The sequence below is a fragment of the Crinia signifera genome, chromosome 4 (genome assembly GCF_055691185.1).
Source record: "Crinia signifera chromosome 4, ASM5569118v1, whole genome shotgun sequence".
NCBI lineage: Eukaryota > Metazoa > Chordata > Amphibia > Anura > Myobatrachidae > Crinia > Crinia signifera.
The window spans coordinates 111,913,425-111,936,812 of record NC_139220.1 but is presented as its reverse complement, the minus strand read 5'-3'; the positions used below and the strand labels follow the sequence as shown (position 1 = coordinate 111,936,812).

Below are 23,388 nucleotides of genomic sequence, written 5' to 3'. Positions count from 1 at the left end.
CGGTTTCTTAATGTCTTATGAATAATGTAAAAAATATTACAGAATTAAAATTAAGGGGGGGGAGCGGAATGGAGAGGGAGGGGAATTGGTTCACATATCACCAAATAAACTTGACACCCTATTTCCAACTGTACAAATTAGAGTTTAAACACGGAAGAAGCTGGTTAACTTGGCTTGTCCTGCAATCAACTTGTTCTTGGGTGCGGATTTTCCTTTAGCTTTTGTGGCTGTATTTTCCTTTGTTGTTGCTGACCCATTTGTAGCTCTCTTCTGAGGGGGCTCGTTATCAAGGTTGTCCTGAGATTCTCCTTTGTCAACCTGCTTTCTTTTTGTACTCTTTCGTACAGAGTCTTTGTTGGACTTTCCTTTCAAGTCTCTATTATCTGTGTTTCCTGACCTTACCTGAAATGCTAGTTTTTCTTTGGACACACAACCTATGAGGCAAAATAAAACCTTTATAAGTATACATAAGCACACTCACTAAGCTTAAGGTAAATATAGGACATGTTGATGCTTCTTTTCGCTTCCAGATTTACCAAATTAACCAGCATTTTCGTACATCATACACAAAATGAAAGAATAAGGATCTCCGTATGTGAAGCTCTCAGTAGACGTTATTGTAAAGCTTATACTTGTGTTTACTGTCTTTTCTACTGCCCAAACAAGATGTGAAGTAAAACATTATATTAGATTCAGATTATACACAGGGATTGTGGCCTTTGAAAAAAATAAAAAAAAATAAAAAATAAGTCTAATTAGCATAAAGCTACATTATGGAGACATGAAGCGTTTCTTCTAGGTGGGGGGGGGGGGGGGGCGGAGCATGGCTTAAGCAAGTGGGCTTTGTCCATTTAACACAATCATAATAAGGTTAAAAAAAATGAAAAAAGAAAGTTACCAATGGGTTGCTCATCGAAGCAGAGCACTGGGACAATCTTTGGTGCTGGATGAATGCAGGTTGGAGCTTGACTCATACTCGGAAAAGCAGAGGACTTGATTGTAGCTGTGGAGCCCTCTTTATAAGTGCATGAGAACTGAGATTTAATCAAGTTCTGCTTTAGCTGTAGGTGGTGAGAAGATGCGTGTATCTACATTAGTAATGTGACAATAGGTTACCAAGTTCTCCTGTAAAGCGCACATTATAGCCCTCATTCTGATTAGCAAACTCACCCATACAATGGTGAAGCTCTGCGCATGCGCATATTCGCTTATACGCATTTGCAGGGCTGCAATACGGATACCTTCAGAGACTTGCATAGTCACCGAGGCACTCACAAAGTGAGGGGGGGGGGGGTGATTGTGAAGAAGGCGGGCATTGGCATATGTGAACACCTGGTGTCCCCATAGGAATGCAGGCGGGTACCTGGATCCCAGGGGCGGGTGCGGCTGACGTTACCGGACTCACAAAGCAGCGAACCCACGCTGCTTTGCAAGCCAACCGGAATCAGGGCCTAAAGCCAAAAACAAAAAGTACTTTGCAATTAATGAGGGGTCCCACAACCCCCCTTTTGCTACATGCACTGTGTAAGCATCTGTATATTATAGAAGTTACACACAAACCCACATTCCAACATGGAACACAAAAACCCAGGTAGACCCTTCCACACCAAGACAGGACCTTGGTTGACCAATAACCACGGTCGGTGAAAAGAGTAGGAGGCTGCAGTCTTTTAAATCACCCAATAGATAGGCTTGCATCTGCTAGGCCCAGGGCATAAAGTGGTCATGCAGAGGTGGGGGAACTCATTTCTCTCTGATACCTAAAAACACCCCCTCCCCTCCCCCCATTAGGCAGAGACAGGGCCTGTGGTAGGGTTTTGGCATCCCCCTGCAAACTAGAATGCTTTTCTGTGAGGATTACTGTGCAAGGCCAATGTGGAGGTGTAAATGTTCCACCTCACCATTAGAGGTGGTATAACACAGTTCCACCCCGTTCCCCCGTAACCCCTGGCTAGGCCTCAGATACAAATATGAAAGGTGGTATTGACGCCAGTCATTGCTAGGAGATTGACCACAATGCAACATGGATGAAATTAAAGTGGTGTTCTTAAAAAGTTTCCTCATAATACCAATACTAGAAGGCATCCAAAACAAACTTATACTTGGGCCCACACTCAAACACTGTTCCCATCATACGAATTAGTTATTACATTTGATTTTTAAATAAACAGAGGACATTTTGAAAGATGCATGGAAGGTGGTGCGCTAACCCTGGTATTAACCCCTTAAACAGTGCAGCTGCCATGGACTAGCCCTGAGGACCGCTGCTCTGAGTACCAAGTCCCAGGAATCGGCATAATGCATTCTGACAATTCCCAGGCGATTACACCTGCACAAATAAAAAAAAAAAAATCTTAAAAAAAAGCCACTAAAGGGCTTAAAGCACCATTGTAGTAGTTAAGTCACTGTTACCGGTCATTGTCTTGGAAATGGAAGAGTTAAAAATGTTATTTTCATGTGTCCTACTGGATTCTATCATGGACTTAACATCCCACTCTACCCAAGAAAATTTGTACTATACTAAAAGGACGACCATCAAGGGTTCCTTTAGTAATGTAAAATAGAGAATTTAAATATTTTTACATTTTTTTTATATAACTAAAGACACATTTCCATAAAGCAAATATAGAGGCAAAGAGGCAGTTATAGAAAAAGCAATGTAAAAAAGTGACTATTCAATGCATATTAGCATGTACCAAATAGGAATGCCTTGCATGGACAAAGAGGGTTATTCAGACTGCATCCCAAAGCTGCTTTTTTGGTACATTGACCAAGCCATGTGCACTGCAGGTGGGGCTGATGTAACTTGTGCAAAGAGTAGATTTGGGTGGGGTGTGTTCAAATTGAAGTCTAAGTGTAACAATAAAGCAGACAGTATTTACCCTGCACAAAAACATAATACCTCACCCAAATCTAACTCTGGCACACGTTACATTTACCCCACCTGCAGTGCAGCATGGTTTTGGCCATTTAGTAAAAAAAAGCAACTTTGCGATCAGGTCTGAATAACCCCCCAAATCAGTTATTGCATGCTGTTTAAGTACCTTGGGGTCATTTTTGTTTATACATTTTTGGAGACGTTGCCCAAGAGGTTTGGGAGAGGATCCATTATATTGTTCAGGAGTCCTGCATTGAAAAAGAAAATAATATTTTAGATGTATTCTATGTGTATATAAGTTTGCTAAGGAAAGAAAACAAAATATTCCAACCTAATCCACACAGACATCCAGATTTTAAAAAAATAATTACAAGATGGTTTGTTCCAACAGTTACAAAATATTTAAGTTCGCATTTTTTAATTGCAGGGTGTGGCTGCAGCTGAGCAACAATTATCAGTCTGTCTGCATGAAAAATAATGGTACTCTTTACCTAGAAGGGTGCCCATCGCAGCCATCGCATGCACTATAAAAAAAAAAAAAAAAAATCGGGTGCGATGCGACCGGCGCGATTCCCGCGATTTCCCATAGGGAACAATGTTAAATGTCTCAATTGACCCGATTTTTCCATAGGAAACCATGTTAAAAATGGGCCACAGAGGCCAAACAGGCACCCTGAAGTGTGAAATGGCCCCCACAATTGTTAACGCCACCCCACGATCAACGTGAACCCGTAGTGTGGCGAGCACAGCGAGCCCGCGATGGGCGGCGGTACGCGTCCTACGACCTTTTCATACCCCCACTATCCACGTCGGCGTGGAGTTGAGAATAGAAAGTGTGGCGAGCGCAGCGAGCCACCGAGCCCGAAGCGTGGCGAGCCCCGCGGATACCTTCACAGGTATCCGCGTCCCCTCGCGGGCTTCACAGCTGTCCGCGTCCCCTCGCGGGCTTCACAGCTGTCCGCGTCCCCTCGCGGGGCTCGGTGGCTCGCCACACTTTGTATTCTCAAAAGTGGGGGTATGAAAAGGTCGTAGGACGCGTACCGCTGCGCTCGCCACGCTTCGGGTTCACGTTGATCGTGGGGTGGCGTTAACAATTGTGTGGGCCATTTCTCACTTCAGGGTGCCTATTTGGCCTCTGTGGGCCATTTAACATTGTTTCCTATGGAAAAATCGGGTCAATTGAGACATTGAACAGGAAAATCAGGTCAATTGAGACATTTAACATTGTTCCCTATGGGAAATCACGGGCATCGCATCGCACCTGATTTTTTAGTGCATGCGATGCCCGCGATTTTTTACTAACAATGCCCACGATCAAAATAGTGGGCGCCGTTCTAGGTAAAGAGTACCAAAATAATTCTCTAGCATGCCTGATAGATGCCATATCTTATCTGTCTGATGGGAAGTATACCTGAGCATAAATCACCAGATATCTAGCATAATAGTTAAGCCATTGTGTGGGCAGGTCATACACCCTCAGATTTAACACAGGCCAGGTATTTGGTACTTACTGATACAAGTACCCACCCAACTCAAAATAAAAAAAACAGGTCTGGTCTAGCGGGATGTTTAGTAACGGATAGTGTGATCATCTACTGCCATTGCACAAAGAAATCCACATACCACAGATATTAACCTTCAATGTCTCACAAGTTCCGATTGGCTGCTATTATCATAGTGCAAATTGCAATGAAAGAGAACTGTAAAATGTGCAATTTTTGGGGGGCAAAATCGCAGGGTCCTTAGATCAAGTGTGTGGTATGAACTAATTGACCTTGTGGTCAGTCCACACACAATTTACCTAATGATCCTTTGTGATTTAGCTAAATCTCAAAAGTTCCCTTTTCTTTACTATGGGGATGATTTCCCCATAGTAAAGTATAGCGAGCTCTGCTTTGACCAACTGGTCAGCTGAGCTCAGCTAATATAGCATTCCCCTATGGACTGCTGGGCCCTGCAAGTTTTTAACACCGGGATGCCTACATGGAACAAACAGGACACGATCTACACTGAATCCAGACGAGTATTTTATATATTTTTTTCTTACTGGATTTCTACGTGGACATGGGGACAGATCTATGTAAGTAGATGTATGTTTATGTAAGAGCGTGTATGTATGGAAATAAAATTACTTTCATAGGTGTGTTAGCATGGGGCTGGCTATGCTCTGGATGTTGTTTTTTTTTTTTTTTTAGCATTGTGGTAAATATTTGCACCCTATTACATTTCAAATGTGCAACTTGCTGCAATTTTATTAGATGCCAAAAAAATTATTACTTAAAAATCGCACACCAGTGTCTTGTTTGGGAATTGTGGTTTATTTATTAAATCCCAACAAGAATGCATAGAACTGTTGCATTCAACTTCCTTTATAAAAAAATAAATAAAAATAAAAAAAGTCATCCATGGTGGCTGCTAACTTGTCACAAAACCAAAATGCATAAAGTTTACACATACCTAAAAAGCGATAAAAGAGAAATTGCTCCAAAGATGGCATTTTCTTCATCAGCACATAACAGCTCAGCTTTGTTTTTGCTGGGAGGACTAGCGGCTTCTTCATCCAGAAGTATAAGCAATGTTTTTATGGTCTCTCTACCACATAAAGCTGTGCCACGGTTTATTGCATGAATTCTAGGCTGTAATTAGACAGAACATCATCTCACAGATAATAGACAATGGCAATGTGAATCAAGCATATACAGTCTTGTCAGAATATGCATTAGGCTTAGCATCCTATTCAACATATAAGAGATATTTGCTTACCCGAGCAGGACTGATGCCTGTGGTGCTCTGACTAGTATCTTCGCTACATAAATCAATTAGGTTTTTAATCCTTAAATCCAACTCTTGTGCTACCTCCACCACAGCTTCACTAAATGAATCCCCGCTGCCTCTTCCTTTTATCAGATGCATCTTAATTGCAGATAAGATTAGTTTGCCTGTAGCTCTGAAATACAAATATAATGAGGTTGACAAATCTGTTAAATTTATATCTAATTTCATCAAAAGAATTTGAGACCAGGAAGAGAAAACTGGACGATTATATTCTTTATAAAAAAAAAAAAATATATATAATTCTATCTATCTACCTACAAGTACTTCAACTCAAAGTCCCCATTTGGGCATTTTTAACTTAGAGGAGGTGCTTTAAAAGATTATTTATTGTTGGGTATTGCGTTTTTCTATATTATAGCTGTACCTTATTTTGGATCTTTATATTTATGCTGGACTGTGGCCTGTGATGACTGCTATGAGCAAGTTCTAAATATCCTCTCCTGGATTGATATTACAATGCCTTTCATAATAAACCTGGTGATCCAATAACTGTGGAAGACATACACCAGAAGAACGACGACTATCTTTTATCCAGTTCCCATAGAACATCACTTCCATATTCTAAAGCAGGGGTGGCCGAACCGGTCCTCGAGATCTACCAACGGTCCACATTTTCCAGATCACCTAGCTGGTGCACAGCGGTAGTCATTACTAACTCACATTTTTAAACATATTCGTTCCTACTATAGATCCACAGGTGGCCTGAAACACATGAACTGTTGGTAGATCTTGAGGACAGGTTTGGCCATCCCTGTTCTAAAGCAAGTGGGAGGGACAGTTAATTAATTGTTTTGGGTATTGTGAAACACAGGACACACACACACACACACACACACACACACACAATGCATGAAGCTGGGGATGCTGCGCCTCTGGAGTGGAAATGGTCTGTCAATAACCCGGTTTGGATTCCCCGGCAATCCTACCAAGGTAATGATCAGGGTAGTACCCGGTTAGCACCCGGATTCAAGGGTAGTGAAAACGTTCCTAAACCGGGTTATTGACTGGCAATGTTAAAATCTTCACTGATCGGTGCTGCTGGGGCGCTGGCGAGTGATGTCATCACTCAGAGCCCCGCAGACAGCACACATTGTATGGAGGACAGCGTTCTGTGCACATGACCTGCATGTCTGTCCTGCTGACTTTCCCCTGCTGCATCAGAGGCTGCTCCAGCAGCCACCTGCCACTCTGCCTACAGCACCACAGGCAGCTCCAGCGGACACTGCGGTTCATCCCGCAGCACAACCTCAATATGGCTGCCAGCAATTGGTCTGATGCTGAAGTGAAGGAGCTGCTGCTCATTAGGGCAGAGGAGGAACTAAAGCGCCAGGTGACTGGTACCGTAAAAGACGCGGTTGTGTACCGAAAGATTGCCCGGATGCTGGAGTCTAGGGGGATACTCCGCTCTCACCAGCAAGTGCTTAACAAGTTGAAATCACTGAAGAGGCAGTTCACCAAGGTCTCTGACCAGAACAGGAAAAGAAAAATGGCGCTGCACATGTCGGGTGGGTCCATTACGATCTATGCTGCAGTGCATTTGGCAACACAGCTCTGAGTGCTCCTGTGGCACGGTCATCCTCAATGGAAAGCCAGATAGAGAGTAGCCAGGAGCCACCTGACACACAGTCCACCATGGAAATGTCGCCGTGCTGCCCAACTTCTCTGCTCCTGATTTCGGAAGACGGTGACGTCTACTCGATAGGTCTGTCTTGTCCGACACCGCACAGTCCATGGTGGAGAAGGGGTCCGAGACAACCAAGGAGCAGTCGACTCAAAGACATACCAAAACTGCGGTCAACTAGTAAGTAAAAAATAAAAAATGCAAACATTTTTCTCAGCAATCAACAGTAGATGTTGCAGAGTGCTGCAAGTGTGCAGGTGGTATAGGGCGACAAGCACATGTCTGCAAACACCTCTGTTATTTTATGTTTATAGTGTTTTTTTGTTTGCCCCACTTGCAGTTTACAATGTGCCGCCAAAGAAAAAACAAAACCATTCCAAACAAGCAGCAAGAGCTTGCTCATCCATAGTAATAGAACAGCAGCGGGAAATGGACTCCGACATGCAGACCAAAGAGGACGCTCGTGTGGAGAAGTTTTTAGCAAATGAGACCGCTGCAGCACTCTTTCTTGGATCAATTAAAGGACATGCAAGACAGACAATTGGCCTTCTTGGAACGGATATTTAATCGTGGGTATACGCCGCCTCCGCATTATGCACAGTATCCACCACATGCTCCGCAGTCCCCAGCACATCATGAGTATGCATATGGCCAATACAGTAGAGGGCCAATTCACTCTGCCCCTAGCACTTCGTGTGAGCACCAGCCACACCAAGAGCCTCTACAATATAGAGGACCCAGTAGCCACGCCCCTAGCACAGCAACTAGCTACCACTCGGCCACTGGTGCTCGCTACGCCCCCAACACTGCTACCAGTGCCCCACTAAACCCAGAGTATAGTGAGGCAAACACCACTAGCCGTGAAAACACGTCTACTACACTGCTGGCAACCCTAGGTTCCCCTGAATTTACAGCATATCGTAATTTGTCATAAGTAATACTTTTTCTTATTGCATTATTGCAATAAGAATGTTGAATACATCTATTGCATTCAGTCGCCTTGTGGACAGTTTGGTTAAACCCTACACTTTGCACTTTTTTTCAATTTATGGGCACTTGTTTTTTTTAACATATTTACGTGCACTTTTTTCCATTTTTATGTACGGCAAAGGCCCAGGTATACGTCAAAATTTTACCTAAACATGTCTTGTGTGAAGACACTTTTGAAAGTTCCAAAGATTTAAGTTTTGGGAGTAAAAAAAAAAAATTATTTTAAAAGAAATGAGTGTGGTCTCTTCTAATATGGTAATCTTTTTAATGGTGGCCCTTTTGGTGTAATGGTGACCCTGTTTTGTGACCTCCCCTGGTAAAGCCCTTTAAAAAAGGCTTTTTCTTATGTAATCTATAGGAAAAAAACAGGCCTTACCCGGGTTAAGTGTAAAAGGGGCTGATAAGGCAATTTACCGGGTAGCACTGCAGTGGAAATGGTGTCTTCCCCATGTCCAAACCTGGTCTGACCCAGGTTGCTAGTGAAAAAAAGAAGTATACTGCAGGAATTAAAACAGACAAGATCGCTAAATAAAAATACCAAGTATTGTATTTAATAACATTGCCCCTTTAAATTTAGTCTAAATGATGTAACCCTATTAATATACATCACTGATTGCTACATGAGAAAAATATGCACTACTTTAGGCTCCCCAATGCAAGTTAAAATTTATGGGGACATGAAATACATAAACTATAAAAAAAAAAAAAAACACTTAAAAAAACTCATGATGCTTATTTTTACGGTAATTGGATTATTTCTGAACTTTAAAACGAACAATAAATGGGAAAAGGGTTCTTATTATTTACATGTTATTTGGAACATATAAATAACTATGGGGCATATTTTATAAGCAGACTTCATGTCAACTGGGTCAAGTTTTTAATTTCAAGATTATGGGAATCCTGAGAAAAAAAAAACATTCCGCAAAGAAAACCATTTCCTGGATCCATAAATAATATCATACACAAAACCAGTACATGATTTAACAGCTCAAAGTTCATCTTCTCTGAAAACAATTCTCTGCTGGAAAAAGAATAATGTTCTCTAGCTAAAGAACAGGGATATGGGCAATTTCCAAGTACCGTTCAAAATATAAAACAGATTTTTAAATCACAATTCCAAAAATATAAGAGTAATCTAACAGCCCGGACAACATTTCTTTATAATTACAAAACCAGAATGTTTTTTGCATATGACAAGCTCCTGCGACCAGCGATCATAAGGGGGCTAAAACTGGTAGAGCGCACCGGGCGATTTATCGCCGGTGCACACTCCAATCGCTGGCAATATCAGCGACCATATTGCCAGCGATTATAGCATGTGTGTATGAACCTTTAGGATGCAATTGATGCGGAATTAGGCCCTAGGTAGTTCAGATTAGTGTTTTGCGGCAGTCCAGTCCGTGGTGCACTAAAAGGTGATACAATTTTTAGGGCCAGATGCACTAAACTTCAAAAGTGATAAAATGGAAAGTGACCAACCAATCAGCTCCTGCCTAACATTTATCAAACACAAACTGACATGGCAGGTAGGAGCTGATTGGCTGGCTGTTTATCTCTCCATTTTATCACTTTTGAAGCCTAGTGCATCTGGCCCTCAGTGAGATTTGATGATAGGTGCTTGTAAACACATCTGTCCCTCAGAAAGTGTGCAATATTTTATATAAAAAGTTCAACATATCTAAAAAATCAAGAATAGATTGGTAACTGATAATAGGCTTCAGGGAGAGAAATTATTTAAAAAGGGAATTGAAATGTATCAGTTAGGACAGTATGTAAAATATCTGCAACAATGGAAATTTGCAACATTATAGGCTATAAGTCGATTGGTATCCCCTTCCAATGGATAATAGAAAGATCAGCTGTACACTATTGAGAGCTTTAGATGTGCGCATGGGGGGGGCTTAGTCAGCTGATCGCAAACAAGTCGGCAACACAGTATGAAGCCACATGGAACAGAGCAAACTGAATCCTGGGTAAAGTTATTATTGGGGGAGTTAAGCTGGTCAGGCCATATCTCAAAGAGGGTATTCCTCTGTCACACTGGGGAAGTGCCCTCCAAGGCTTTGTAAGGGCAGGACAATTGGTAGGTATGCATGTACATTACTCAGCAATAAAAAAAATGTTAAAAAAAAAATTATATACTAATAAAGAAAACTCAAAAAAATGGTACATTATTATTCTGAAACATTGGCATGGCTTGTTCTTTAACTCATTTTATAAAACGGGGCATATGAGGTTACCTTGTATTATGGGTTTCCCCAAGAATTTCATCAAGTCGGTCCATAAAAGTTACAAAGTGTAGAAGTCCTTTCATATGCTTTCTTAAGGGATCAGATTCTGAGGGAGCATAACCTTTCCCTCCAAGTTCCACTGTTCTTACAAATGACATAGCCACCTGTAATGAAAATTTGCATTTATTTAAATTTATCTACACTTCAGATTGTATTTCAAACAAAACAGACCTACACCAGCCGATAAATAGATTATTCCTGCATACTAGTCTCCAGTCCATCAAAATGACATGGCAAAACCATGTGCACTACACGTGGAGAAAATGTGCCATGTGCAGAGTTAGGCCAAATTTTGTTTCTGTGCAGGGAAAATACTGGCTGCTTAATTTATACACTAGTGCGATTTAGCCACCTTTCATCAGATTACGATGGATCAGGCAGAGAAAATCGGGTAAGAAGTGGCCAAATCACAGGTGTTTGACATCTGATCGGGTCATGTGCGCATTGAATCGGATCCCGGCATTGAACCTGCTGCCTAGGGATAAACCAGAATCAGACCCATCAGCTGCAAATCGCTGGTGCTTTTTAGCAACCTGCAATGTATCACACCCCTATTTCCCTTGACCCACCCCAGCAGCTCCCTGGGAGTCCTTTTACATGCAATCAAAAAAAATGCATGTACAAATAAATGGCATATCAAGTGCCAAATTGTATGGAAGCTCTCCCTGGGGAGTTCGAGAAAATAATGTCCGACTTGCTCTTCAGACTCCTTTATGGGAGGCCTTTAGTAAGGAATTGAGACTTGCAACAACTAAACAGAATTACCTAGCATAGACAAAACAAATAATATTTTAACGTAATGTTTACGAAGAATTGCAAATATAATTATACGAACCAAGAACAGTGACATCTGCTTCTTTCTTGAAGCATGTTTAAGGTCGGTGAAAGCTTCTCTGCCTAGTCCTCGGTCCGGACAATTGAGGACCTGGGCTAGGGCAAGGTCATTTTTAGAATTCACCAATAGATGTAGATACGAACAAAAGATAGTATTAACCACGCTTTTCATCTGCAAAAATACATAGAAGAAATAAATACAATATAAACAAAAAGTTTACTGATTTTGTTCAGAACATACCACCAACCTCTAATCTTAAATTACCTTTAGGAAATCCATATTATTCTTGCATGGTGTTGATATGGCCGAATGTCCAAGTTCTGCATCTTCTGATTGAGAACCGAAAATAAATTCCAGTAAGTGGTCCTGTTGAAGCATACATTTATACTGTTATATAACTTTTTAGTGTAAGCAACTCCAAGACATACATTGAAAATTGCTGGATCTTTACTGCTCTAATTAGAATCCTCCGACGAAGAAACATAATAGTAAGTGGGGTATTCAAATTGTGCCAATATTTCCCAACAGGGAAAATATTGGCACTCACCTATGTAATGTTGTCGTTAACGACAGCATTAAAGGGCATCAGATCCGACTTCCTAAGAAGTCGGATCTGTTGTGTCGGAAAATGTTGCGGATTGTTGAATTCACAGCCGTTTTGACATCCGCAGACATTCCGCTCCTCGACATCAGGAACATTGAATTCCAGCTGTCAAGTTATAGTCGGAAGAAATTAAAATTGCACGGAATTCAGACGGGACGTTCCGACAGTCAGAATCCCAACTTTCACACTGCAGTCCTAGCTCCGAGCACCTTAACCATTTGAGTGCCAACATCTGAAAGATGTTCAAAACATCCGCAAAAAAAAAAATGCCAGCGGCACTCATGTTTTGTTATATGAATTCAAATTTAGAAAATAATAATAAAAAAAAAACCTTGTTTAAAAATAAATATATTACTATATAAAAAAAGGTGAACATTACAGGTCATTATGGTGAATAAAAATGTTTGCTTAGCAATTTTCACACCTATTTTGGTAAATTCACTTGGCAAAGTGGTTCTCGCATTACAGTTTATGAATCTTCATTGACTAGTTGTAAATGGCCAGATTGATACTTACAGAGGAGAGGTTTGTTTCTGTAGAGCAGCCAAGTGTTGATAATTTTTCATATAAATCAATCAGATCCAATGAACTGCTGTTTTTCATAAGGAGGTCATAGTTTTTTCTGACCTCATAATAGCTTTCAGGAGCAGGCACGCCACTAGCGATTAGTCCAAGTTTATCTTTTACCAAGTGTTTCCATAATAGCAGCACGTCACTAAGGGAGGCTGTATATTCTTTACCAGTCTAAAAGAGAAGAAAAATAATAATAATAATAATAATCAAAATCAATAACAAAAAATAAACCAACACACCGTGTGGGACTACCTTTAGGGCCTAATTCAGACCTGATCCCAGGGCACATTTTGTTTATAAATGGACAAGACCATGTGCACCGCAGATTGGGCTTAAGTAACATGTGCAGAGAGAGTTTGATTTGGGTGGGGTGTTGTAACTGAAATCTAAATTGCAGTGCAAAAATAAAGCAACCAGTATTTACACCGCACAGAAAAAAAAATACCTCGCACAAAGCGAACTCTGTCTGCACATGTTACATTTGCCCCACCTGCAGTGCTCATGGTGTTTTGCAAGGGTAGCAAACTCCAGTCCTCAAGAGCTACCGACAGCTACCGTTTTGCAGGTCTCTTCGCAGAATCACAAGTGAAGTAATCAGCTCCACCTGTGGATCATTTAAAATGTATCAGTGAGTAATGAGTACAGCTGTGTACCTGCTGATTAATCTGAAAAAAATGTGAAGTTGGTATCTTTGGTAGACTGGAGTTGGCTACCCCTGGTTTTGTCCATTTGTAAACAAAATGTGCCCTGCAGTAAGGTCTGATTTATGCCCTTAATGCAGAACCACCCACAAACAAACAATTAAAGACTGCAGTAACGGCCTGACAAAGCATAGCAAACAGAGGAAATCCACCATTTGGTGGGATTCATGGGTTCTAGACATCAGGCAGCCATTGCCTGCAAAGAATTCTATACAGAGTGAATTTGTCCAAATACAATTAAACCCCAGAAAATAGGGGACTGTATGAAAAATTTTGCAATTCATAAGCATTTTATGCATCATATTTTAGTCAACCCCTTGAATTAAAGCTGAAAGTCTACTCTTCCATTGCAACTCCATTGTTTAATTTCAAATCTACTGTGGTGTACAGAATTGTGAAAATTGTGTAAGTGTCCAAATGTATATGGTCACGATAAAAAAGCCCCTATTGGCATGCCAGGTCACATGAGCATCTTCTGTCGGGATTCTATTTTGGCAAAAACTAAATGCAACTATGATGAACAAAATGAGATTGTGCAGTTTATTTTTATTAATAATTTTATATTGGATAGAATAGATGGTGAAGATTTCAGGTTTTTGTTTTATCTGCATTGCTACAGACCAAAGTTTGTTTTGCCAATTAAGATAAGAGCAGTCCAAAAAAAAAAAAGTCTGTCACGACAAGTCTAATAGCACATTAAAACTTTTAACTTTCACCCTTATTTGCTAATCAAGTATTGGTATGTAGTAACCCAGGTAAGAGTTACTAAAATCAACACCAAAAGTTGTACATAGGCACATAAAGGGTTATGGTTGTTGAGTAACCCTTTGGGGGGTATTCAATCCCCTGCCGCTATGTCCGATGGGGGAAATAGCAGCGGGTGCCTATTCAGTGCTGTCTTTACCGACACCATTGGACAGGCATCTTGGCAGAACGGACCCAACGTCCAAAGCAGACGAGCCCATTCTGCCGAGAACAGCCTTGGATTGTCGAGCTCATGGCCGTATGGCGATGGTCCACAGCCATTTCTCGCAGACACGCCCCCTTTTCAGTGCTCGACAGGCTGGGCTTTGCATCTTAGTCGAGCGGGCCAGGGTCACGACTGTGGGGACGTCCCGACAGTTGTGACCCGGCATTTAATAACCCCCTTTGAGTGCCAATGTTGATGTAGAGGATGTGCAAAATATTTGCTAGTAGTGCCAAGGACGAAATTGAGGAATATGAATCGATTTAGTTATTGCTGGCAAATAATATGAAGTTAATTAATTGAACTTTAGCTAAATATTGTGCCTGCTGTAAGAGACACTGGCATTTTTAGCAGATATTTTTAACATCTCACAGCAATGTTGGCACTCAAAGGATTAAAAAAAATAAAAATAATTCCTCCTTTCATAATAATTTAGCAAAACAATTCTTACTTTATAGCAGTGGTTCCCAACCCTGGTCCTCAAGTACCCCCAACAGTGCATGTTTTGCAGGTCTCCACACAGAATCACAGGTGAGATAATTAGCTCCACCTGTGGATCTTTTCAAATGTGCCTGAATAATGAGTTCACCTGCCGGGTGACCTGAAAAATGTGCACTGTTGGGGGTACTTCAGGACCAGGGTTGGGAACCACTGCTTTATAGCTTGTGTTTCCCCTTCTGCAACAAAAAAGCTGTCCAGAACAAAAAGGTATGTTGCAGCTTGAAAACAGTTGTTAAAAAAAAAAAAAAAAATTTTTTTTTTTTTTGCTACTGGACCACAAAAATAGGCAAAAATACACTGAGCAACTTTAGGAAATGTTATCACAAGAACTAAAGGAGTATGGAGTCTGAAATTTTGGTACTCTTTACATAGAACGGCGCCCACGATTTTGATCGTGGGCATCGTTAGTAAAAAATCGCGGGCATCTCCGGCATTGAATGCACTAAAAAAAAAAAAAAAAAAAAAAAATCGGGTGCCATGCGACCGACGCGATGCCCGCGATTTCCCATAGGGAACAATGTTAAATGTCTCAATTGACCCAATTTTCCTGTTCAATGCCTCAATTGACCCAATTTTTCCATAGGAAACAATGTTAAATGGCCCACAGAGGCCAAATAGGCACCCTGAAGTGTGAAATGGCCCCCACAATTGTTAACGCCACCTCATGATCTACGTGAACCCGAAGCGTGGCGAGCGCAGCGAGCCCGCGAGGGGCGTCGGTACGCGCCCTACGACCTTTTCATACCCCCACTATCCACGTCGGCATGAAGTTGAGAATAGAAAGTGTGGCGAGCGCAGCGAGCCCGAAGCGTGGCGAGCACAGCGAGCCCCGCGAGGGGACGCGGACAGCTGTGAAGCCCGCGAGGGGACGCGTATACCTGTGAAGGTATCCGCGTGCGCTCGCCACGCTTTGGGCTCGGTGGCTCGCTGCGCTCGCCACACTTTCTATTCTCAACTCCACGCCGACGTGGATAGTGGGGGTATGAAAAGGTCATAGGACGCGTACCGCTGCGCTCGACACGCTTCGTGTTGACGTTGATCGTGGGGTGGCGTTAACAATTGGGGTGGCCATTTCACACTTCAGGGTGCCTATTTGGCCTCTGTGGCCCATTTAACATTGTTTCCTATGGAAAAATCAGGTCAATTGAGGCATTGAACAGGAAAATCGGGTCAATTGAGACATTTAACATTGTTCCCTATGGGAAATCGCGGGCATCGCGTCGGTCGCATCGCACCCGATTTTTTTGTGCATTCAATGCCCGAGATGGCCACGATGGGCGCCCTTCTAGGTAAAGAGTACCAAAATTTTTTAGTAGTGTGAGGATATTCACTTACACGGTCAGATGTGCCTTCAGATACTATCCACGATCCGATCAGATCGGATCGTGGATAGTATCTGAAGGCACATCTGATTTGCATACAAGTCTGACTATATAGTGCAGATCTGCACTATATACACTGTAGTCAAGGCAGACAAGACTTTCTGCCTTGCGATACATGAACGCGCATCCGAATCGGAATCTGAAGGGTTAAAACCCATGCGATCTGCATCCGATTCCGACTATATCATCAACATCGGAAGGCAAAAAGTACCGTGTGTACACACCATAAGTGCAGTGTTCCCATTCTTGCTCCGTAATTACCCCCAACATGTAACGTTTTACAGGTCACCCGGCAGGTGCACACCTGTATTTATTATTCAGTGACAGTTTAGAAGATCCACAGGTGGAGCTAATTATTTCACCTGCGATTCTGTGTGGAGACCTGGTACTTGGGGGAAGCTGGGAACCACTTACAGTAACTATAAAGAGGTCATAGGAAAAGTGTTTTCCTTTAGAGATATAAGAAGCTCAATTCAAAATTAAATGTAAACAGATTGTTTGGTTACTTCAGCTTTATGCTGTGAAAATAAAAATAATTAAGACTTTGAGCTTTGCTTTTTGAAATTAGCACCAGACGCTGTACAGACAATTTACACATCGTTAACGACATTGAGGGGGAAATTTACTAAGATGTGTATTCTACTTCACATGTGATGTTGCTATGGGCAACCAATCAGATCCTGTCTACTATCTTCTAGAGCAGGGGTAGCCAACTCCTGTCCTGTAAATTGTGGTACAGGTTGAGTATTCCTCATCTGAAATGTTCAGGACGAGGAACATTTCGGATGGGGGATTATTCCAGATTTAGTTTTTTTTTTTTTATTCATACTCACCTAGTCTCCATGTGCCCATCTTTCATGGCATCCTCTGAAAGCAGATGCCTGGGGACCAGATGGCCAGGTGTGTTTGAAAAAAAAAAAAAAAAGAAGACGACGACTGTCTTTGTATGTGCTTTTAAGCACATGCAATTGGCCGCTCCTCAGGTCTGCCACCTTCCCCCGCCTCGGAGGAGACGGATGCTAGAGATCATATTTGACCTAGTGTCAGTCTCCTCCGAGGTTCTTAACCCCTGGGTGACCATTAACCCCTTGGTTGTATGCAGAAGCTGGATTGTTCGACTGATTGTGTGCACAAAAACCACCACTTCTGTCGGGGAGTTAAATGGGAAATCTGGACACAATCATGATTGTGAGCAGGTCTTTCTGATGTATGGCCAGCTTCAGTGTGTAGTGTTCCAGCTGTGACGTCGGCGGGCCCGGTCCCCCGCCCGCCGCCATGCCCGCTCTAAATGCTAGAGTGAACACTAAGTGTGTGCCTGGCTTAAAGGCCCCCATACAGGTTGCGATTAAAAGCCTGCAATGCGACACGCGCTCCCGCCGGCATCGCACAGTACAAAAAGTATGTGCTCCATATACTTTTTGTACTGCCGTTGATCACATCACACGCAAAACGCATGCGACGTTATCGCAACATGTATGGGCACCTTTAGGGTAATAAGTTTATACATTCAGTGTAGTTTGGCAACCCATGCACATAACACAAACTGCTGAAAAGTGGGCAGGAAAGATATGTGATCAGCTTGTGCAAAAGGCAGTAAAAAAATAGTTTTCTACTGAATATTGTACAGAAAATCCCAGTTCTATTACCTTTTTATTGGTTTCAGCCAAAGCCAACTGTAAGGTGAGTAGCATATTGTCAGCACTGCATACAGTGGTTCTCTCACACTGGCACACAAGGGCCCACTTCTGTCTGAAGCATTTGATCAAACTTGACACCTGGGGAGAAGCCATCTGACCCTGCAGGGACACACAAGTCATAGGTTACACATTGCTCCCATCATAGAAACACTTTCCAAATCATACCACAATCTACACTGCACATGTAACAGCTGTGAACAAGGAGACAGTAACACTTATATATAATGTGCCCCAAGCGGGTGTGGTATAGGGTTCAGACAGTCGGGATCCCAACAGTCATTAGCCCGACTGGCCGGACTCAGATAGCATGGCGAGCACAACAAAGCCCCTTGCGGGCTTGCTGCGCACGCCATCTATTCTGTTCTCCCTCTATGGGGGTCATGGACCCCCAACGAGGGAGAATAGCCGGTGGCTGTCGGGAACCCGTCTGTCGGTGTTTTAACAGTCGGGATCCTGACGTTGGGTAAATGACTGTTGGGACCCTGTCCGGCACCCCCCCCCCCAACCACGCACGAATACACACTCATCCAGTGATGGCTACATTGACACTACAGCTGTTGAACTACACATCCCAGCATGCCCTGCTACAGTTTTGCTATTTGCCCATGCCAAAATGGATGCAAGGCATGCTGGGATGTGTAGTTCAACAGCTGGAGTGTCAAGGTTAGCCATCACTGCATACATCCCAATATGACACATTTCAGGATGGGCAAAATACTCTGCTCCTTGACTTCTCTTTTTGGGGTAAACCCTATTGTGGGTGATGTACTCACAGGTGCGTTAAGGAAGTTGTGTTGGCAGAAAAATTAACCATATTTAAGAATTTGGACAAATGATTGATAACATTCAGGGCTATAATTATCACGTTATGGTCTGGTGAGGAGAGCAGCAGGCTAAAGAATGACAACGTATCACACTTGTTAAGCGGAAGAATAAATCAAAAGTATATAATCATGGGGGGGGGAAAATCACATCTTGAACTTACCCAATGACTTTAGTTAAAAACAGGTCGAACACAATGGACAGACGTCTTTATTCAACCTTATCTACTATGTTAATTTACACCTGCACACAAAATTGTTCATTTTCCCATAGGGCTCCAGAACACATTTGTGTCAAGTAGAGCTAATTTCAGCCCCCAAAAGTTGCAAATATAAGACAATGCGCAATGACACAATTGCTTGAATAGGATTACCAACACCTGAGTGGAAATACTTTAGTTACTTGTTGAAGAAAGGAGTTTCACCACAGGTGACAGTAAATCATACATTAAGAAAGAACTCCAGGAGCAGACCATTTTGCCCCTCCATGAAAGGGTCATGTATATATTTCAAATTGAGGATGGCAAATCTAGGTCAAAGGTTGAACTCGATAGCCATATGCCCCTTTCAGCCGCTCTTATAAGACGGTATTTTGTAGATTTTTTAAGTTTTGAAACGGTAATATGTGCGGTCTGAAAGGTGCAGAGTGAATTTACGGTTTCCAAAAATCCGGTATTTGGAAATGGTTAAAAAGCAGGGTCCTACCGGTGTCAGACCAGTTTTTTTTGCAGTCTGAAACGGTACCCAGGGAGCAGTGAGCACTATTGGTCCCGCTCCGTGCATATCTACAGAGGGTGACTACCCCCCCACCCCACCTGGGCAGCAGGGTCAGGTCAGTATTGCTGGCGGGCAGGGGATCCCTGCAGCATATGCGAGATCAGCGGCAGGGTCCCTGCGGCAGATGGGAACTACAAGTTCCCGTCAATCATAGGGACCCCGCTGCTGACTTCACATACGCCGCAGGGACCCCCTGCTCGCCAGCGCTACCGACCTGACCCTGCTTCCCTTAATCCGGCCCTGCACGGAGTGTAAGCTCACCCCGGTGTGTAATGAAGGTACAAAAACTGTAAAATTAGGGACAAAAATGGCATTGAAATCATAAAATACTGTCTCACATATGCAGTGTGAAAGGTTTTAAGCTGTCCGACCAATTGTTTTTTTTTATGCGTCTTTTTTTGGAACCTCAATTATGTTACTATAGTCGACATGAGTTTTCACTATTTTTTTATTTTTATTGAGAGTCAACCTTGTATGTCGACCACTTCACAGCATCAACAGTTAGTGGTCGACCTAGACATGGTCTACCATTTATATCGTAACCAACCCAACAGTAGGGCTGCACTACAGCAGGGGTAAGTAACCCTGCCGCAGCAGCTCAGCACTCTAAATGCTACTATAAATGATATTACACCTGCCTTAGTGCCGGAGTCTGGAGATCAGCAGCGGGAGAAAGACTCAGCCAACGGGTACTCTGTCTGTGCTCAGTGCCGCTGCCAATTATTCCAATCCACACCAACGGCCGCCAGCTACAGATACACACATACACAGTCACACTACACACGCGAATGAATGTAGTAAGGTTTAAATGCTGGACGCGTCATAGCCTCAGTAACCAATCATAGGCCGCGACCCAAAACCCCGGATGTAGAAGCACCAGCTTCACAACAGCTACGAATCTTGCTGGCGGGAGCAGCAGCAGCAGCAGCGAGGTGTGTACAGCACAGGGTGTGTGTGTTACCGGGGGTGCGGGCTCGGTGACACCGGGTGTGTATCTCCGGCACATGCGGGTGACACAATCATTTATTATTTCTTCGGTGTCCGGAAAATTATGGTCTAACGCTGGGGATAAACACCAGTTCTTATGGCCGTCACCTGCCGGCAGCTCCTCCTGTGCTCGCATTTACCTGGCGTTTGTTAATATGTTACTGCCCAGGCTGCAGCATGACGGGATGCCCGCTATTGGTACCCGCAGCAAGTGATGCGAGGCTAGCCCTGGACACTTCCCCCGCTATGGCCAAAGGACACTTCCCCCGCTATGGCGAAAGCAAAAGCTTCTTATAGCAACTGTACTTTCTCTGGTCACTAGGTTCATTATAGGTGACGTTGGCAGTGAGCACATTGCCCACGTGGGCACACATTGCTATTTCATTTTGTTGACCCCTGATGGAGGATTTCCCGTCAATGCTATGTGCTTAGTGTGCTTCCCTCTGGAGGGAGTGGGAAGTCACTCTGCAACCAGTATATTCCCTCATAGAGAAGTGCAAGTAAATAAGCTAATACTGGCTACCATAACATGCACAGGCATCACACTGATGTGAATTCCCCTGAAGTATGTGCTATTGGAACTATATACATAAAACTTGTTTAAATGATTTCTCATGTTCTTTTCCTACAATCTTCTAGGCCAGTGTGTTCCCAAACTGGCCTGAATTATGGCACCATCAAATATCGGCACTTGTTCCATTGCACCCCTGGGCCAAAAGTTTATTATTGAGCAAATTAGCCATCTTCTAAATTAAGTAAATTGTGCTTACCTGTCACCCTTAAGCTGGATTCACACTGCTCGATCTGCATGTACGATATGCATGATAAGGGCTATTTCACACGTTTCGGCTCCTGCCAGAACCCTGCATGGCCAAATGCTGTGCCGCACACAGTAGTGCATAATGGACACGATTGGCCGGTTTCACACACTCCGGTTCCTGCCGGTCGGTGAAATCCCGCACGGCCAGGGAGCCATGCCGCACACACTAGTTTATCATGGAAGGGATGGCCACAGCCCGGCAGCCGTCCCTTCCAGAGGCGGGATCCGGCTGCAACCGTGCGGCCGGGTCGTGGCCGTCCCGTGTGAATGGACACAATAGTGTCCATTCACAACTAATGTGTGCGGCACGGCTCCCTGGCCGTGCGGGATTTCACCGTCCGGCAGGAGCCGGAGTGTGTGAAACCCTCCTTAGTGTCCATTCACACAGGACTGTGAATGTGGCCATCCCCTCCATTCTAAACTTCCTTGTGCGGCACGACTTCTCGGCTGTGCGGGGATTCGCCGCCCGGCAGGAGCCAGAGTATGTGAAATAGCCCTCATGATATCATCTTGCATAACGTTCATAACGATGCACACTTTTCCGGATTGTTGACGATAACCCCAATCATCTGAACATGCAGTTCAACCTTATGATATTTGTTGACAATTGACGGTGACTGCGCTGATTATCATTCAGTGTATACCTGCGAATTGTTAGTTTTTGGTGGCATCACTATTGTCTTAATCAGTACACAACTTTTAGGTGCAATTATCAAAATGAAATCAATATTGATCGTTCTGTGCAAATTGCTGCTCCAAAGAAGAAATCTGATTTATGCTGTGTACACACGGGGTAATATGATTGCTGTCAATCATATTGCTCAGTGTCTCCTTTTCATCAGCGATGAAAAGGAGACACTGCTACGGGGCGGAGGGGGAGCGCAGCAGACGCTGCTGCTGTCACTTTGATGGGAGGAGGGAGGGAGCAGCGGCACGGGGCTGGGGAGATCAAGGGTTTTTTTCCTTGCGATTCCGATGCGTGCTCCCGGGACAGCACAAATTGAAACCCCGATAGATAGGGTAGCGATGACTATGTAGTGCAAATCGAATGCAGATAGCATGAATTGTGTGTAAAGAGTTTAGCAGAGATTGCATAGCAATTGAATCTTAAGTCGAATATCAAGGGAATCTCACCGTGTGTACACACCATGTTCTATCTCCATTTGATGTGTATGCAAACCCGATTCAATTTTTACTATATAATTGTACCGTGTATACATAGCATTAGACCGTGCCAACCCTTATAAGGAGAGCTCATTTCGAATGCAGTCTCTTTCGATCTCAGAAATAATAATTCTATCCACACTGATATCATGTTGGTAAAATTGTATCCACTATTAGAATATAACCATACTGGTGTAATCAAATGTTTCATTGTGGGAATATATTAGACCTCCTCCACTTTCTTGCGCAGCTGCTATACTAACTCAAACACCTATTGAAGGATCACCATCCTTCGATACACAAGAAACATACACAATATATAGGTGGAGAATGTAAAGCGCTCTTAGAATAAAAATGTGTGACTTCCCTCTGTCTGGTAGTCAGGACTTCTGGTGGCTCTGAATATCACATTTGCTCCAGATGGATGAGTTTTTGTGAATGGTCATGAAAAAAGGGAGAAAATACAACAAATATTGTAGTAGTCTAGTGTTCCCGCTAGGCTGTTTTAGCGGGGCGCTGCGCCCTGCCCGATTTTTAAAGGGCAGAATGTGCCTGCCCCTCTAGAAGCGCCCCGCTAAAACAGCCTGCTGCCTGCCCGCCGGAGTGCACCGGTGAAGCCCAGCGCCGCCATAGATTGCGGTGCACTGCGCTTTCCCGGCAGCTCGGGGACTTAGTTACGGCCGGGCGCGCCCCCTTCAGTGTCGCGGCGGCTCGGGCGTGCCCCCAATTGTGACGCGGCGGCCCGGGCACGCCCCCAATTGTGACGCGGCTGCCCGGGCACGCCCCCCCAATTGTGACGCGGCGGCCCGGGCACGCCCCTCAATTGTGACGTTGGCGTGCCCGGTCCGCCCCTCCAGCGCCCTGCCCCGTTTGGGTCCTAGAAGGAACACTAGTAGTCTATATGAGTAAAGTTGAATCCACCTCAGTGCATATTAATCCCG

The 23,388-nt window shown here is 43.5% G+C and overlaps 2 protein-coding genes across 2 annotated transcripts in view; one reads left to right on the top strand and one right to left on the bottom strand.

The window, feature by feature from the left end:
• On the bottom strand, positions 1–20,272 carry PARPBP (PARP1 binding protein). Its single transcript, XM_083182246.1, has 11 exons — positions 20,115–20,272; positions 17,828–17,977; positions 12,574–12,801; positions 11,718–11,819; positions 11,454–11,624; positions 10,568–10,722; positions 5,642–5,825; positions 5,336–5,514; positions 3,045–3,126; positions 899–1,061; positions 1–434 (listed from the first exon to the last, which is right to left on the bottom strand). The coding sequence occupies exons 2-11, from the start codon at positions 17,969–17,971 to the stop codon at positions 145–147; spliced, it is 1,698 nt and encodes a 565-aa protein (XP_083038372.1). The 5' UTR covers positions 17,972–17,977; positions 20,115–20,272; the 3' UTR covers positions 1–144.
• Positions 20,273–20,299: 27 nt separating this feature from the next.
• NUP37 (nucleoporin 37) overlaps positions 20,300–23,388 on the top strand; it is a 46,803-nt gene continuing 43,714 nt past the window's right edge. The window contains exon 1 of the mRNA XM_083182248.1: positions 20,300–20,408. The gene's annotated coding sequence lies outside the window, so the exon portion shown is untranslated. The remainder of the gene's footprint in view (positions 20,409–23,388) is intronic.

Coding starts and splice junctions, on each gene's coding strand:
- PARPBP (XM_083182246.1), bottom strand. CDS start 17,971: ATGGCTTCTCCCCAGGTGTCAAGTTTGATCAAATGCTTCAGACAGAAG. Junction 11,820..12,573: donor CAGAAACAAACCTCTCCTCT/GTAAGTATCAAT, acceptor ATGCTTCAACAG/GACCACTTACTGGAATTTAT. Junction 11,625..11,717: donor ATAATATGGATTTCCTAAAG/GTAATTTAAGAT, acceptor GTATTTTTGCAG/ATGAAAAGCGTGGTTAATAC.